Source organism: Prenolepis imparis, unplaced genomic scaffold (genome assembly GCF_030444845.1).
Source record: "Prenolepis imparis isolate NDT839.2.m4 unplaced genomic scaffold, iyPreImpa1.0 SCAF_6, whole genome shotgun sequence".
Lineage (NCBI taxonomy): Eukaryota > Metazoa > Arthropoda > Insecta > Hymenoptera > Formicidae > Prenolepis > Prenolepis imparis.
Window position 1 is genome coordinate 16,154,860 of NW_028141164.1, and position 17,915 is coordinate 16,172,774.

Genomic DNA, 17,915 nt, shown 5'->3' on the forward strand with positions numbered 1-17,915 from the left:
GACACGAACGACTCTATATAACTATCGAGTCCATAGCTTTCAAGTTCGTTAGTCATATTCCCTAAAAAATTACCCGTGTGTCGTTCGTACTCGTGTGGATCAGCGCTGCTTACATATATACAAGAATCAGTATCATAATACAAAACGCGCCTATCTAATTTTTCTAAGTATTCATACAATTTTAATCTCGCTTGCGCCGTCGTGTAAGCTGCTATTACAACATTTGTAAGATGCGATGGTGAGATCGCTTCCTCGCGTAATCGAGGCTCCTGTTTTAATTGTAAAAATGTATTTATATAACCGGTAAATAAACCCCCTTGACGCATAGAAGGATCGTACCGAGTGACATTGTACTGCCATATCTCGCTAACCCCTGTTACAAAATATCCTTTTTCAATTGCTTTTTGTAGTTCGCACGATATCTATGTACCCTTGAATTCGCGCTCAGAAGGATCATAAGTGCACGCGGTGTGCGAAAATGTCTCGCTACAAGTGCGGCATAACGCGAATAACAATTTACCCTGTACCCGATACGGTAATACAGGATGAAAGAGATCTTGCGGAGTATTTTACAACGTATGATTTCTTCAAGCGACTCGAAATTATACCCCGGAGCCGTTCCAATTATTGTTTCGCATTCCTCGCCAACGTATACTGTTGGATGTCCAATCGGGAAGGCGCCTGTTTTTAGTATATACGGATACAATGAACACACATCCACGTACTGTATTTTCTCACTCGCTGTAATCTCCTATCGGGTTACAATATTTCCTGTGCGTCCCACCGTAGAAGGCCTGACAAGGATCGAGCGGTTCGTTTTCTACCGCGGGATGTTGTTGTAAATATCCCCGCATTTCGACATTTTCCTTCATTTCGCGATCAAAATCACACTCTCATTTCTCCGTCACCCTGTATTTCCGTCTTCGAAAACGAAACGTTGTTGCGATGGTGTGTTCGTATCGTAAATCGATTGTATCAGCGCGATCCGACGAAAGCGATTTATCGCGATTAATTTGAAAACAGCGCGGACACCCATGCCAGTAACATCCATGAAACTGGAACACGTGGTGTATTGTAGTAGCGTTTTCCACTGTCTCGTAATATCCGTCGACGCTAGTGCCATCGGGCAGACGATATTCCCGGCTTCGTCCTGCATGAATAATGTGATGACCGAGCTCACGCTCAATCCACAGCAGCCATTGCAGCGCCTTACGCGATTGCATATTCACATGCCTATAACCTTCTGCAGGAATGATACCTATCTCTCTATCGTGCAAAAAATTTTTTCTAAAACCTCTCATGCAAGTAGAGGCAATAATGGTGCATTCTTTGAAGGGACACACCTTTCCGCGTAGAAGAAAAATCTTCCTAAAAGCCATACAAGCTCGCCTAAGAATATCTACATCTTTGCGACAATATTGTAATATTTCTCTTTGAAAATCGACACATAATTCTCTCGGGTCATCTCGGCATGCCACGCGAGAAATTTTTCATGTTCTCTTGTTCTTATGGAATCGGGCGAATAATAGTATACTTCGGGTAGTGGTCCGACATACGATTGATTATCGTTAGTATTAAATAAATGCGGAAAAACTCCTTTACCCGAAGTGTCCGTCAGACCGAAGGCCTTAGGTAAATCGGGTAGGCGCATCGGCATGTAATTAATACTGTCAATAAATTTCGTATGTCCTACCGTTAGTACAACTATTTTTGTACCGTTTAAAATTACCTGAGGTACTAATGATGTTCGATTTTCAACGATATGTTGCAAAATAAATTGTGCGTCAAACGATTTGGCATTATGCACGATGCAAATTAGTCTCTTGAAATATTTCAACGGGCGCGTCGCGAAATCTACGAATTCCTGCACCGGGTTACGACGAAATATATATTAGCGAACTCCACACCATCGACATCTCACCGACGTTTCGTTTATATCGGCGCACGACACACAAATTTGTTGTGCAACACAAAGTGTGGGCACATGGATTTTTACACTGGCAGTACCTTGGAGCGTTTGATCCTGTCGCGTCTCAAAATCGTAAAATATAAATGCTATGCGATTTCTTTTATCACGTGTACGTTCACTCGTTCCCTCGTTTCCGCAATGTTGCAGCTCTCCATTATCATCGATAAGATAGGTATTAGAAGTGGCGGAATCGTTATCAGAAAAGATAGGAAGCATGTAATAAAGGTGATTTAAAGGTTGGAGAGAACGACACACGTTACAGTAACTCGCGCCGCAATCGTGACGTTTATTTTTGTGGATTAAGCAACCGCAGTCGTTGCAAAATTGCACAATTTCGCAAATACTCCGTCGCGATTTTCCATCGTACGATTTTTGAGTGCGGTGACGCTCCAAGCATGCACGGTTAAAAAATTCACGTCTACAAATTTCGCATCTAATAGGCTCCTCGTTAGTCAACTCGCACGACGGAACGGCATTACAACGAGGGCATTTATTAGAGCATCGATGTCCACCCCTATCGGTGCGATAGCTAATGTTACAGGGAACGCAGTAATCTCTACCCCCCGAGGCGGCTCTTAAATTTAACATTACATCATAATGTTTAATATTATTATGGTATAGTATATTTAAGCGAGAGTTCGTTTCGCGATGAATATTGGCTAGAAATTCGACTCCGTCGTATAACGATTTACCACCCCGACCAAAAGTATCGCCATTATATATTACAATAGCGATATTATCCACAGCAAAATATTGCTGAAAGCGTTCGATTTCGGGAATTCCACAGCCTTCCTCCGGAATCGCGACACCGGCATCGCTCGTTAGTTGCAACGCTAATTCTCGTTGTAACACGGAGTTTTGTCTTCTCACTGCATTCCATTTTTCGTGCAAATGTCCCATGCCTTGAAAATTTTCGCAGCTACAAGCGCACGAGGAAGACATAAATTATCTGCATTAGAAATTGTTAAAATAGAACGCTTAGCAATAACTTCACGGGTAGTTCCGTTAACATTTCGTCCGCGTCCCGCAGGGGGTGTGACTCTAAAAACGCGAATGTTAAAATCTTGCGTCATATCGAGCTCACCGGAGCTCTGCGATAACGAGCTTACAAGTCTCCAAATATTTTCATGTGTCAAATCGCACGAAGGTCGGAATAATATACCGGCTGGGCCATGGATTAAATTCTCGGAGTCAAAAGAAAGCCCTATGTAATCGCCCACTTCGCACGACTGTATTGCGTAACTGTGGAGTTCGCAAAATGCGCTTTCTAACCACTCGTAAACGTTCTCACCCTCGGGTACCGGTCGTATATGAAAAGTCGCCTCTCTTCCTTCTATTCCGAAATTTCTAAAACGTCGCGCGTTTTCCGTTAATAATACAATATATCTAAAATTATAATTTACCCGACGAGCTATTTCTTCTTCTGCTTCCTGTGTTGCCTCGTCGTCTTCTTCTTCTTCCTCCTCTCTCAAATTTTCACGTTTGACGACAGGGAGATTGAGAGATTCCTCGTTGGCTTCTTGCCGTTGTTCCACGCTCCCCTACCTATTTGCACTGAGAAAAAGATTAAAAATGATTTATTTAAAATAAAAATTCAATAAAGTAATGTTTTATTCTCTCGTATTGGAGTTTTATAAAGAGATGTTAAATTTTATTCTAGCAATGACTCACACTTATCCTTTGTTTTTCCTCTCTCCTTTTTCCAATGAGTCTTTATGGATACATCGGAGAGTACGAAATACGCGGATCGATAATTGGAGAGTAAGAAAATTCTAATAAAATTTTATTTAATTAAAATAAAATTTAATCAAGAAAGAGATAATTAGTTAAATTATGTAAAGTCATTACCTTACGCTCTTATTTTTTTTCTTCCTTCTAAACTTCTCTTCTTCTTCTTCGCTCTCTTCTTCTTCTTCCTCCTCCTCCTCCTCTTCTTCTTCTTCTTCTCCTTCTTCTTCTCCTTCTTCATCTTCTTCCTCTTCTATTTCATTCTCAGAAGAAGAAATTGCATCTTGCTCATTTTCTTGTTGTTGAGTAAAAATAGTAACTTCGTCGAAGGGACTTACTTCACGAGAAGTTTGCTCACGTGGTTCTTCCGTGACATTTTCCTCACTAATCGGTTCATCCTCGGTTAAATCAATAACCGGATGTTCGATCTCCGGATTCGAAACGATACGCGTTCGTCCTAAAACATCCATAATTTTAAAATTTTTTAATAAGAATATGATACTTTGCTTTCTACCGAGGTTTAAGTTTATATTAAATAACTACTTACGCGAGGGTCCTGCCTCGGGCGAAGTATCCGCTCGACGCCTTCTATCACGAACTAGTGATAACCGTAAATCTACTCGACTATTCTCTATTATTCGCGGAGGTGCACGAAATTGTCCAACTTCCGCGATTAACCCGGGGTGGGTGTTACGTTGCGCAATGTCTAGAAAATTATTAATTTTTATAATTAAATTTGTTCTAATTACTTGTATAATAGAAGTAGTATATGGGCATGCATGGCCCGTCATAACAAACCCCCACCACTCGGCCACTGGCGCCGTCCTCCCACCACTCGGTCACTGACGCTGTCAGACATGGCCCGTCAAACTAATCCCTCCCCACCACTCGGCCGCGGACTTTAGAGAGGGGGATGGTGGGGGAATTCCGATTGGTCAGGCCGGTGAAATAAAAAAGGATAATAAAATGTATTTGCATACATCCCGGTGCGTCGAAGGAAATCATCGATAATAATTACGGGAAGAAATAATTGAAAAGGAAGAGATTACGCAATATTATATTTAAGTAGACGACTAATGACATGACAGAGGGGTGACAAAATTATCCGACAAAATAACGATAAAATGCTGAAGTCGCCGTGGTATACCGAAATCATTGTAGAGAGTATGACATCCCCGGCTATCTCTTACGGTAGAGCGAATGGGCACCGGCGTCCATGTATAGCGCTGAAAAAAATTAACCACAAGCATTTATTTCGGCCGAGCGCTTACTCAGCATCGCATTGCCAGATATCGTTGGTAACAAAGGAAACAAAAAGATATACAAAAAATACAATCGGCCAGCGTCCGTAATTATGGCTAACCGATTACTCAACGTCACATTGACGGGTACTATCGTCACCTCACGTAACAAAAAGAATTCTAAGGTGCGTCGAAGGAAATCTTCGATAATAATTACGGTAAGAAAAAATTGAAAAGGAAGAGATTACACAATATTATAAGTGGATGGCTAACGATATGACAGTGTCGTGAGAAAAAAATAGATAATAAAGCATGCACAGATTCTGGAGCGTTGAAGGAAATCTTCGAAGATAATCGCGGTAAAATGTGTTTGAAAAGGAAGAGATTACACGGGAATGGTGATATGTGTATTGTTGTTTGTATGACGAAGCGACTCGTCGTTGGGAGAGGTGAACAGAAACGTGCATGCATGCAAGATGGGAAAATTTTTGGTTGGTGGGAGGGAAAGAAAGAAATAGACTTTTTTGAATAAAAATATATGTGGTTTATATAAAATAATGTTGTTATTACACAAAAAGTTACAAGAATATTCATGGATACAATTTTCGTTTCATTACTATTATACTTGTTATTTGATTGAAGTAAAGCGAGACTAATTCCAAAAATGTTATCTCAAAATATACATCGAGAAATGTTAAATCTTTTATTTGTGTGCGTACATTACGCTCTATTTCCTTGCTATTACCTCTGATTGTATGTTTTATAACGCTGTTATTAATATATTTATTGAGCGGTAGATTAATTTCTATTTCATTAATTAGATACCGCGCACATTCATTAACATTGCAAGAAATTAAATTTAATTGATTCAAATTTGCGTTCACGCAATCAACTATATTTTCTAATCCTAAAAAAGTTGCTTTCTGCATCACTATTGCGACGTTGTAAGTTTTTCGTTTCTTCGCTACTGGTGCGTTTGTTTCCGCATCTTCGACGTTATCGCAAGAAGTATTTCCTTGTTCATTTTCACGATACGCTAGTAGAACAGCTCTTGCTCCATACGCGGTGGTAAAATTTATAATTATGTCGGGAATTATATCGTAAACGATAATAAGGCTTGTGTGTGGAAAAATCTTAAATAGTTCTTTAATTGTAATTGATATGTGGTACACGTCAAAATCAATATGATACGATCTAATCGATGGTCGGGCGAGATCTGCCTGGTCGGTTCGTTCGCCGAATCTTTTCTCCGATCTCACTGCTCTCGAAGTTTCTGTTATTTTATCGTTTGTTCTCGACTTCATAATAGGATAATAAATAATAGGCGACAATACTCGGTTATAAATCTTAATCTGACCTACAGGTCTCGTCGCAAACGTAAATGTTTGTTTTATTTTTCTTTATTTTCGAGTTCGCTTTTATTTCGCTTTCGTCCTACACTATTATATACTTATTTATATTTAAAATAGACGGTTTCGGGTAAATTAAATTCCTACAATCGGCCGTTCTGACCATGGAATCTGTCCTCAGATTTCGCTTTGGCTATCGTCGCAAGAATCTGATGCTTCTATCCATGGTTTCATGTGATCGGCGGATGTCGATGTATCGGTTGGCCCTTCGTGACCACCAATTTTTTTGACTACATATCTGTCGTTACGCAATACTTTGATTATCTGATAGGGTCCTAAAAATTTCGCAGCGCACTTTAAACCTGGTCCTAATTGATTCTTTTAATTGCTACTAAATCGTCTACGCGATATTGCTCCGCTTTTTTACGACGCTTATTATAGTTTCGTTGATTTTCCTCTTGTGTGCGCTCTATACATTCTCGTGCTTGTTCTCTTAACTCATCTCGATCATCGAGGAATTTGTCTTCCCACTCTTCCTCGATCAATCCTTTTAATTCGGGGTTATCTTTCAAACGGATATGGGTACCGAACATTAACTGGAACGGAGTTCTATCCGTGCTTCGACTCGGTACCGCATTTAAATATTGTTGTGTCCTAATGCGATCTAAATACTTATACCATTCTTCTGGCTTAGGAGCCGTTAATTTTGTCAATACAGGGATTAGAGTTCTATTTATTCGCTCTACCTGACCGCTCGAGGAACGCCTGTAGTAATAAGTACATGCTCGATATTTTCTTTTTGACAATATTCGCGAAACTCATTTGATGTAAAAGCGGTTCCGCGATCGGAGATAATTCTCTTCGGATTCCCAAAAATGATTGCTAATTTCTTTAATTTATCTATTACTTCTAGTGAGCCGGTTGATCGCTTTACGAAAAGCCATACAAATTTTGAGAACGCGTCAACAATGACGAAAACATAACGATACTTTTTTTTTGTCGAAGTAAGTGGTCCAAGATGATCGATATGATACGTTTCGAGAGGTACGAAGCCTTTAGGTATAGGGTTTAGAAAGCCGTCTAATTTACCTGTTTTTTTGTTGGATAGAATACAATTTATGCAATTTCGGACAGTTCTCTCGACTACATTACGCATGTTAGGAAACCAATAATTTCGCTTAATTAACGTTTCGGTTTTTCCGGCCGCGAAATGACCATTCTCGTGAATATGCCGAGCTACCTGTGTTTGTAAACATCTCGGCACGACTAACTGTATGTCATCTTTAATTTCTTTAAATAGCAATCCGCCTCTCACTACATAGCCATCGCTCTGTCCTTTGTCCGCACGCGAATAAATATTTTGCACGCTCGCATGCAAGCCTCGCTGAGCCTTTCGAATTCTCGCAACAATACTTTCTTCTGTTTCGTCTATTAGCATATTGGATGGTAATGAATTTCGACTTAAGGCATCTACATGTATCATACTCTTGCCTGGGCGATGCACGATAACGTAATCAAATTCTTCTAACAATAAGGCCCATCTAGCGACGCGAACGCACAAATCTTTTTTATTCATTGTCAAGGCGAACGCTTGACAATCAGTCACAATTTTAAAATTAATTCCTAATAGATAGACTCGAAATTTTCGTAGCGCTTTTATTATTGCTAAGGTCTCTAATTCATAACTTGTATATTTCGCCTCAGCATCTGTCGTTTTTCCGCTCGCATAATATATTGGGTGCAGAGCACCGTCGTCGTCGCACTTTTGAAACAATATAGCGCCGTAACCGTACATCGAAGCATCGGTGTGTAGCTCCGTTTCGGCCTTCTGCTTATATAATTTTAATACTGGGTTCAAACTTAATGCATGTTTTAATCGATCAAAGGCTTCTTTCTCTTTTGTACTAAATTCAAATTTTGCATCTGCTTTTAACAAATTACTTAGAGGTCTTGCCATTAGTGCATAGTTTTGGATAAATTTGCGGAAATATCCCGTGAGACCAAGAAAACTTTGCATTTGCTTCAGATTTTTTGGTTGCGGAAACTTCATCACGGCTTCTGTTTTCTTTTCGTTAGGACGCGTCAAACCGTTCTCGATAACGTGGCCTAAAAACTCGATCTTTATTTGCAAAAATCTACATTTACCCCAGTTAATGACTAACCCTGAATTCTCGGCAACGGACAAAACTCTTTTTAGGTTTATTAACGCGGTTTCAAAATCTGCAGATGGTATAATTAAATCATCTACGTATGTTAAAACTACGCCGTCTCTAATCAATTCCCTGAATACTTGATTTATGAATCTCTGGAACACCGCCGGAGAATTGCATAAGCCAAAAGGTGCGTACAAAAACTCATATTGCCCGTTCGGAACTATAAAAGAAGTATATTTCCTACTCTCTTTCTCCACCGGAACGTGAAAAAATCCGTTCTTTAAATCAATGGTACTGAATACCGAGGCCTCTTGAAGTGCATCTAATTGGTCGTCAATTAACGGAAGAGGGTATCTATCCTTAATTATTTTTTTGTTCAGTTGCCTATAATCGATGCATAATCTTGTTTCTCCCGTCTTCTTTTTAACTAAGACTACCGGACTTGCGTAGTCTGACAGTGACGGTTGAACTATACCGGCGGCTAACCATTCGTTCACGTGTGCATCTACCTTTTCTTTCTCCGACGGAGACAAACGCCTAGGCCTCTGATACACCGGTTCGTTATCCCTAAGCACTATAGCCATTTTAATTTCGGTCTCGCATTTTCTATCGGGATTATATTCGTCAATCAAATTTTTCACAATAACTTTATGCTCGCTGTTCACGTGGGATCACGATATCGCTATTCTCATTCGTGAGATCGATTTCAAATATCTCGGGGAGATCATCCGACGCTCGAATTTTCACGTGTGGTTTTTGGATCGTAATTTTCCCTCTTTCAATATATAAATTAACTCTATCAAGCAGATCGGTTTCTAACATATATCATAGCGCAATAAATTATTCGGCACAACAGATAAGCTTATCGGAAAAGATTCGCCATCAATCTCGATCTCGGCTTTAAAATGACCTTTAGTTTTAAAGTTTTCTACTCCTATACCGCGAAACTTGATTTCTCGGCGCGTCAAGTTCGGTGAGCCTAATTCTAAATACTGCTCCTCGCATATCAATGACAAGTCGCTGCCTGTATTTATTAGGGCAACTAAGTTTTTATTATTAATCTTGACCGCTTTAAAACATTTATGTTCCGCTCTCGATATGTCGCACATATTCTTTACCTCATTGACGCTATTATTTTTCTTTTGGCAATTCGCCGCAATGTGACCGAACGCTTTACAGTTAAAACATTTAGTACCTTTCGCTTTGGAAGGGCAGTCTATCGCTCGATGGCCAGGCGTCCCGCAATTGTGACATCGACCAGTGCCTCTTGCCGCCTCTTGGTTTTCCTTCTCGTTACGTCCCTGCGTTCGACGCTCTCTCTCATTCCTCTGCGCTCCCTGCTGACTTCTTCCACGTAGCGATATCCTCTCGAACGCCTCCAGTAACGCTCTCCTCGTCCTAAGGCGCTGGACTCGCGCCTGATCTCGCAGTACTGGATCAGGGATCCCCTCGACCATGTACTCTATCATCTCATCCTCGTCGATTCCCATACGATTCCCCATTATCACCTTTTGATGCATATACTCATTGAAGGTCTCTTCCTTTCGCCAGATGCGTTGCTCGAACTGTTTTCTCAGTTGCACCTTGCTCAGTTCGTGGAAGAACATACTTTTAAGCTGGATCAGCAATTCGTCGACGGGTATCTCTGCATAACTTGGATTCGAGTGGAACCATTCCTGAGCTTTTCCTTTTAGCCGAGATCCGATCATAATCCTCGTCAAGTCATCTGTTAGCGCGTAAGCATCTCGCAGAGATCTAACGCGCTTTTCCCATGGCTCGAACGTGCTGGTGTCACCCTCGAAGTATCCGAGCAGGCCCGCAATTGCATTTATATTAGTTGCGACTGGCTCATGAGAAATCGCCGGACTCCCGGTCGATGCAACGTTCGCTGGCTCGCGATGGTCGTCCATATTTCGGATCTGTCTCAGTAATTCATTTTCTCGCCGTGCAATCCGCAGTTCTCTCTTCATTAGCTCCTTCTCCCGTCGATATAATTCCATCTCTCGTCGAAGGCTCTCAGAATTGTCGTCACTTGTACTCGCTCCTCCCAAACTCTCGGTTCGTCTCTCCTCTCTCTCACTCACTGCGTTCGCACCCTCCAAAATCTCGCTCCGTTCTCCCTCTCTCTCACCTGGTACTCGTAACATCCACTTGTCTGCCGGATCCCTGTCCCGGATCCTTGCAATCAACTCGGTTTTAACGCCTGACGTCGAAAGGCCCATCTCTCGCAAAACTTCTTTCAGTTCATTCACTGTAAAGTCGCTGGGATTCTTCCCCACACTCGCCATCCTCTCTTGCTTCGTAGTTCTCGCAAAAATATTATTGCTACTCAAAACTCGTCGCTCTCTCAAACTACGTCGCGTCGCGAATGTCGTCCACTGTTCCCCGCAGCGTCAACTCACGTCAATCCCGGACGAGCCCCCAAATTGTAGGGAATTATATCGTAAACGATAATAAGGCTTGTGTGTGGAAAAATCTTAAATAGTTCTTTAATTGTAATTGATATGTGGTACACGTCAAAATCAATATGATACGATCTAATCGATGGTCGGGCGAGATCTGCCTGGTCGCTTCGTTCGCTGAATCTTTTCTCCGATCTCACTGCTCTCGAAGTTTCTGTTATTTTTTCGTTTGTCCTCGACTTCATAATAGGATAATAAATAATAGGCGACAATACTCGGTTATAAATTTTAATCTGACCTACAGGTCTCGTCGCAAACGTAAATGTTTGTTATGTTTTATTTTTTTTTATTTTCGAGTTCGCTTTTATTTCGCTTTCGTCCTACACTATTATATACTTATTTATATTTAAAATAGACGGTTTAGGGTAAATTAAATTCCTACAATTATCTTGTTGATAATAATTGAACTCAAATTAATTTTATCACCGTTTAAGTATGCAGACACCTGTTCTATATTTTCTTGAAATTTCTGCCACGATTCCATATCGAAGCAAATCCCTGACGTTCCATGAGATGTTAATTTAACAATCGGTTGGAAATCCAGCTCGTCTCCGTTCGCAGTCTTCAGTCCCACATGAAGTTTCTTTGTATAGGATGAATTCAATCCATACGTTGTGGACAACAGCATATGCTGATTTATTTTTTCCTCGTTGTTGCATCCTGGTTTGGAAACACAGTTGGAAGCTGATGGTTTCACAAAATTCGAAATTTCCTCGTGATTACTCATGATGATTGTTTCTTCTCGAAAAAAATTATCGAATATATGCCGAGAGAGAAGTATTCGTTGAACAAGTATCGAGAACCGTAAACTTTCTTATTAACGAAACTGAGCGTTTGGATGTCGTCGAACGAATGAGATTATTTTTTCCGAATAACCACAGGAAAAGAAATAAAATACAAAGGTGGAGGGGAAATGCGCGCGCACAATAATAAAAAACAACTCTGATATGGAATTTTACAAACAATTTAGAAGAAATAAAAAAACAAAATATTAGTAGAGTTGCGACGCCGTTGCCAATCTCGGAAACGCCGATTCCGAGGGGACAGCGTGCAATGGTGAATAAATCGGAAAAGTCGGTAAACGGTAATCCGGCGGTATCTCGGTATCCAAAATAACGAGATCGATATTAGTTATTGGCGAGCCAGGCGCGATTCCTTGCACCACGGTAACGATATTATAATAGCGATACGGGATACGAGTCCGGCAGCTCCGTATATGGTAGAGGGGCGGTTCTTGGGGGAAATAGCTATACCGGAGAGAGCGGTGAGAGAGAACGTGATGAGAATTAAGACAGATGTTTCACAATAATTAACAATGTATATTTAACCTAGTAAAAATGAATATTACATGAAGAGTATTGAACAAGGATAATTTACACACAAGTATACTTAAATATACATGACACGAGGTTTTACAGACACTTAGATAATTAAACGGTAATACAATAGGTAATTCGGTCGGGAAACGACACCCGGTACGTAATCTAAATACTATACAAAATGTGGCGAATTAATACACGGAATTCTTCACTTTCGCGAACGATCTCAGAGTTTACTGTTTCGAATATACGAAGATAATCTTACGTCGTAATCACCTTAAATAACCAGAACAGAAACGGAAATTAGATCGAAAAAAACTTTGATATTGCTACTTGTGTCTCGAGAGTCCTTCGCTCCCGGCGCGAAGGTCGCGTAAATCAGATATAAACAAAATCGGTACCTCGACTCTATCGGAACCCTAGACGGTAATTTCGTGAAAGGTACGACTCTCGCAGAGTTGCTATTGATTCGGTAACGCTAACTCGCAGAGAATGACTCACGCAAATTCCCTCCTTAAGTCCCGTGATTTTAATCTGAATAATTAGAGATAATTCTCACGCTAGTTAATTTTATTATACGGCACGATACAGTACGGTACGAGACGGTAGTACAAATATTAGTAACTACGACTGTCGGTGGCAACTTCCCTGAGAGGGACACCCTCGCGGTACCCGGTGTAAGCTGGCCTCACGGTAACGGTAATTACGGAACGACAATGCTCCCAAACGAAATCGGTAATGGGAAGATATCTCGTTAATGAGATGTAGCGGTATTCCCGGTACGAACGTAAAACTTGACGCCAGCCTGCACCGGAACTTATTTCTATTCTCTACCTGAGCGGCGGCTTACAATATTCGCAGCGCAGTCGTTAGCTGGTCGGAATGCTTCGGTGTTCGTCCTCACGGTTGTATCGCTCGCCGAACAGTGTCTCTCTTCGAGAGAGTCTCCGGTCCTTCGAGTCCCGCGCCGATTTCTCGCGCATCCTGTCGATATTCAACCGCCGAGGGGGTGTGGATCCACCCATCGATTGCCCATCTTTCCACGCGTCATCGCCGTGGATTCCGGGGGTACTATATATCGTCACCGTTCGGTATCCTTGTTGTTGTATAGTGGTGTACAACGGATATGGCTGTTTCAGGTGTCGGAACTGGCAGGCTGGCCGGGCCTTACTCCAGTTCCTTCTGATGTTGCGTTTAGCCGTATGCGGGGCCCTCCACCCATTCTGCAGCATGAGGGGGCTCGTCGGTATCCTTCGTAGTATCCTCGGCGGTATCTATAAAAAATGTGTATTAGAGGTCGGACTTTAAGGTGGCGGTAATGACGGGAACTCGATACGTGACCTGGGAGTTGGAGGCGTCTTCATCGGTATCCTTCCAGGGCGGTATCTTCTCTGGATTTCTTGAGTCCTGTTTCACAATTCTTTAAGGTCACCTCCCACTCAGGCAGTCGTCCCGAGACCCCTTAAAAGCTAGTCTAAGAATATCGGTAGGTATCGCGGAAAGAAATATAATCGGTTCCGAGGTCGCCTCCTCTCAGGTGCGAGAGACGACCCCCGAAGCGTTCTCCTCGCCCCCCTTCGGTCGAGCCGTAGCCCTTGTGACGACGCTCCCGAGGCGTCACGTCACAGAGTATAAACTATTAAGAATGTATTTGACAAAAATGTAACGAGATTGTTTACAAGCTATAAATTCCAAGATAAATTTTATAACAAAAAAAATGTTTATCTCAGTCTCAGTCTTTCTGAAACTTTATCGTAAAGTTTATCCAGTATAAAAAAGAAGAATTTCTGAAACATGGGGAAAAAATGTGAAAATCTGTTTTTAGAGTCACACCCCCTGCGGGACGCGGACGAAATGTTAACGCAACTACCCGTGAAGTTATTGCTAAGCGTTCTATTTTAACAATTTCTAACGCAGATAATCTATGTCTTCCTCGTGCGCTTGTAGCTGCGAAAATTTTTAACGAGCGTGGAAATTTACGCATGGGACATTTGCACGAAAAATGTTACAACGAGAATTAGCGTTGCAACTAATGAGCGATGCCGGTGTCGCGATTCCGGAGGAAGGCTGTGGAATTCCCGAAATCGAACGCTTTCAGCAATATTTTGCCGCGGATAATATCGCCATTGTAATATATAATGGCAATACTTTTGGTCGGGGTGGTAAACCGTTATACGACGGAGTCGAATTTCTAGCCAATATTCATCGCGAAACGAACTCTCGCTTAAATATACTATATCATAATAATATTAAACATTATGATGTAATGTTAAATTTAAGAGCCGCCTCGGGGGGTAGAGATTACTGTGTTCCCTGTAACATGAGCTATTGCACCGATAGGGGTGGACATCGATGCTCTAATAAATGCCCTCGTTGTAATGCCGTTCCGTCGTGCGAGTTGACTAACGAAGAACCTATTAGATGCGAAATTTGTAGACGTGAATTTTTTAACCGTACATGCTTGGAGCATCATCGCACTCAAAAATCGTACCATGGAAATTGTGCAATTTTGCAACGACTGCGGTTGCTTAATCCACAAAAATAAACGTCACGAATGCGGCGCGAGTTACTGTAACGTGATAATCAATCGTATGTCGGACCACTACCCGAAGTATACTATTATTCGCCCGATTCCATGAGAACAAGAGAACGTGAAAAATTTCTCGCGTGGTATGCCGAGATGACCCGAGAGAATTATGTGTCGATTTTCAAAGAGAAATATTACAATATTGTCGCAAAGATGTAGATATTCTTAGGCGAGCTTGTATGGCTTTTAGGAAGATTTTTCTTCTACGCGGAAAGGTGTGTCCCTTCGAAGAATGCACCACTATTGCCTCTACTTGCATGAGAGTTTTTAAAAAAAATTTTCTGCGCGATAGAGAGATAGATATCATTTCTGCAGAGGGTTATAGGCATGTGAATATGCAATCGCGTAAGGCACTGCAATGGTTGCTGTGGATTGAGCGTGAGCTCGGTCATCACATTATTCATGCAGGACGAAGCCGGGAATATCGTCTGCCCGATGGCACTAGCGTCGATGGATATTACGAGACAGTGGAAAACGCTGCTACCATACACCACGTGTTCCAGTTTCATGGATGTTACTGGCATGGATGTTCGCGCTGTTTTCAAATTAATCGCGATAAATCGCTTTCGTCGGATCGCGCTGATACAATCGATTTACGATACGAACACACCATCGCAACGACGTTTCGTCTTCGAAGACGGAAATACAGGGTGACGGAGAAATGGGAGTGTGATTTTGATCGCGAAATGCGGGGATATTTACAACATCATCCCGCTGTAGAAAATGAACCGCTCGATCCTCGTCAGGCCTTCTACGGTGGACGCACGGGAAATATTGTAACCCGATATGAGATTACAGAGAGCGAGAAAATAGAGTACGTGGATGTGTGTTCATTGTATCCGTATGTATTAAAAACAGGCGCCTTCCCGATTGGACATCCAACAATATACGTTGGCGAAGAATGTGTAACAATAATTGGAACGGCACCGGGGTATAATTTCGAGTCACTTGAAGGAATCATATGTTGTAAAATACTCCCTCCGCAAGATCTCTTTCATCCTGTATTACCGTATCAGGTACAGGGTAAATTGTTATTCGCGTTATGCCGCACTTGTAGCGAGACATTTTCGTACACCGAGTGCACTCATGATCCTTCTGAGCGCGAATTCAAGGGTACATGGATATCGTGCGAACTACAAAAAGCAATTGAAAAAGATATTTTGTAACAGGGGTTAGCGAGATATGGCAGTACAATGTCACCCGGTACGATCCTTCTATGCGTTAAGGGGATTTATTTACCGATTATATAAATACATTTTTACAGTTAAAACAGGAGGCTAGTGGATGGCCGAGCGAATGCGTGGATGAAGATGCTAAAGAGCGTTATCTTCGCGAGTACAAGGAGAGAGAAGGTATCGTTCTTGAAAAGGACAACATCGCACAAAACTCCGGTCTACGCTCGGTCGCGAAACTATGCTTAAACTCTTTCTGGGGAAAATTCGGGCAACGTTCGAATTTACCAAAGACGGAAATTGTTAACACGCAACAACGTTTGATTAATTTACTCGCGAACCCTCAGTACGAAATAACAGATATATTACCGGTAAACGATGAAGTGATATATGTCTCGACTCGATTACGCGAGGAGGCGATCTCACCATCGCATCTTACAAATGTTGTAATAGCAGCTTACACGACGGCGCAAGCGAGGTTAAAATTGTATGAATACTTAGAAAAATTAGATAGGCGAGTTTTGTGATACTGAATCTTGTATATATGTAAGCAGCGCTGATCCACACGAGTACGAACCACCCACGGGTAATTTTTTTGGCGATATGACTAACGAACTTGAAAGCTATGGGCTCGATAGTTATATAGAGTCGTTCGTGTCCGGCGGTCCAAAATTTTACGCGTATGTGGTTCGCACATCTGATGGTCGGATGCACGAAGTTTGCAAAGTGAAGGGTATAATCCTAAACTTTGAAAACTCTCGTTTAATTAATTTTAATAGTATTAGGGAATTATTAATACAAAGAGAAAGTGTGCAGCAGGAAAGAGAGATAGGAGAAAACGAGGAAAAAGAAATAACTCCGGAAACGTCAATAAATCTGCGATTCAGAGCCACAGCTCTGGATCGCAGATTCAGATGGATTCGGCGTACAGCGTTTCACGAAATAATAACTCGTGATGAAACAAAAATATGTGCGCCTGTGCTATTAAAGCGTAGATTTATTAACAATCGTTGTTCCCTCCCCTATGGATATTTAACTGTTTAAAAACGCAATATAATAATTCCACACGATCGCTTCTCTCTTCCACCTTCGCGCGTTTTTCGCTTTATACAGCAAAATGTAGATATAATAAAATAGATAAGTAATTGTAAAATTGTCTTGTAAAAATAATATAAATTTTTGAAAAGTATAGGATATATTATAGTGCAGAATAGGATAGAATATAAATTATGGATATATCTTAATTAGAAAAAATATTTGTAATAACAGAAAAATTTTAATTATATTTAATAAGTGAAAAATTGTAAAATAAAAACTGTGAAATAAAACTTTTTTAATTTTATTATTAGTATTGTAAATACGTACAAAGTATTAAAATTTTTTCTTAAAATTTGTTTCATTAGATTATTTTATCCTTTTTCCTGAAGAACCTTCTTTCCCCCGAAAAATTCTCTTAATATATATTTTACTATTGTTAGATAAAATCGAGCAAAATAAATGTAACCAATAAGGAGAAAAGTAAATAAAATGTAAAATTAAAACATTTATAACTATTATTTATTTTTTAAACTAAGTAAATTTTTTTCCGTGAAATAAAGTCTAATAATAAAAGTTTCAAAAAAGTTCTTTTCATCAAAAAATTATTTAATCTTCTCGAAAACCTACTTGACTAAAAAGAAATATTTTTCTTTTAAAAAAAATTACATTTTTAGTAAAAAGTACGAATTTTCTTCTCGCGAGATTCTCTCAGTCACGTACGTAGCCTATCATCGTTGTTAGCGCTGGAGATGCACGCTGTTGCGAGCATTCTACGAATACGCTAATTAGCAGCGCACCTCGACGCGCATCGGCTCGTCAGCTGGCACGATGCGCCCGAGATCGCTAGCGCGAGCATGCGGCCGCCGTGGTGGGGCTTCTGCGGGACGCTAATAAGCT

At 40.9% G+C, this 17,915-nt stretch overlaps 2 protein-coding genes across 2 annotated transcripts; one reads left to right on the forward strand and one right to left on the reverse strand.

The window, feature by feature from the left end:
* Positions 1 to 5,528: 5,528 nt before the first annotated feature.
* Positions 5,529 to 11,629, reverse strand: LOC145937817 (uncharacterized). The gene is made up of 2 exons (XM_083041188.1): positions 11,291 to 11,629; positions 5,529 to 6,023 (listed from the first exon to the last, which is right to left on the reverse strand). The coding sequence occupies exons 1-2, from the start codon at positions 11,627 to 11,629 to the stop codon at positions 5,529 to 5,531; spliced, it is 834 nt and encodes a 277-aa protein (XP_082897314.1).
* Positions 11,630 to 15,143: 3,514 nt separating this feature from the next.
* LOC145937818 (uncharacterized) lies at positions 15,144 to 16,507 on the forward strand. The gene is made up of 2 exons (XM_083041189.1): positions 15,144 to 15,632; positions 16,073 to 16,507. Exons 1-2 carry the CDS (start codon positions 15,144 to 15,146, stop codon positions 16,505 to 16,507), a joined length of 924 nt encoding a protein of 307 aa, XP_082897315.1.
* Positions 16,508 to 17,915: the final 1,408 nt, after the last annotated feature.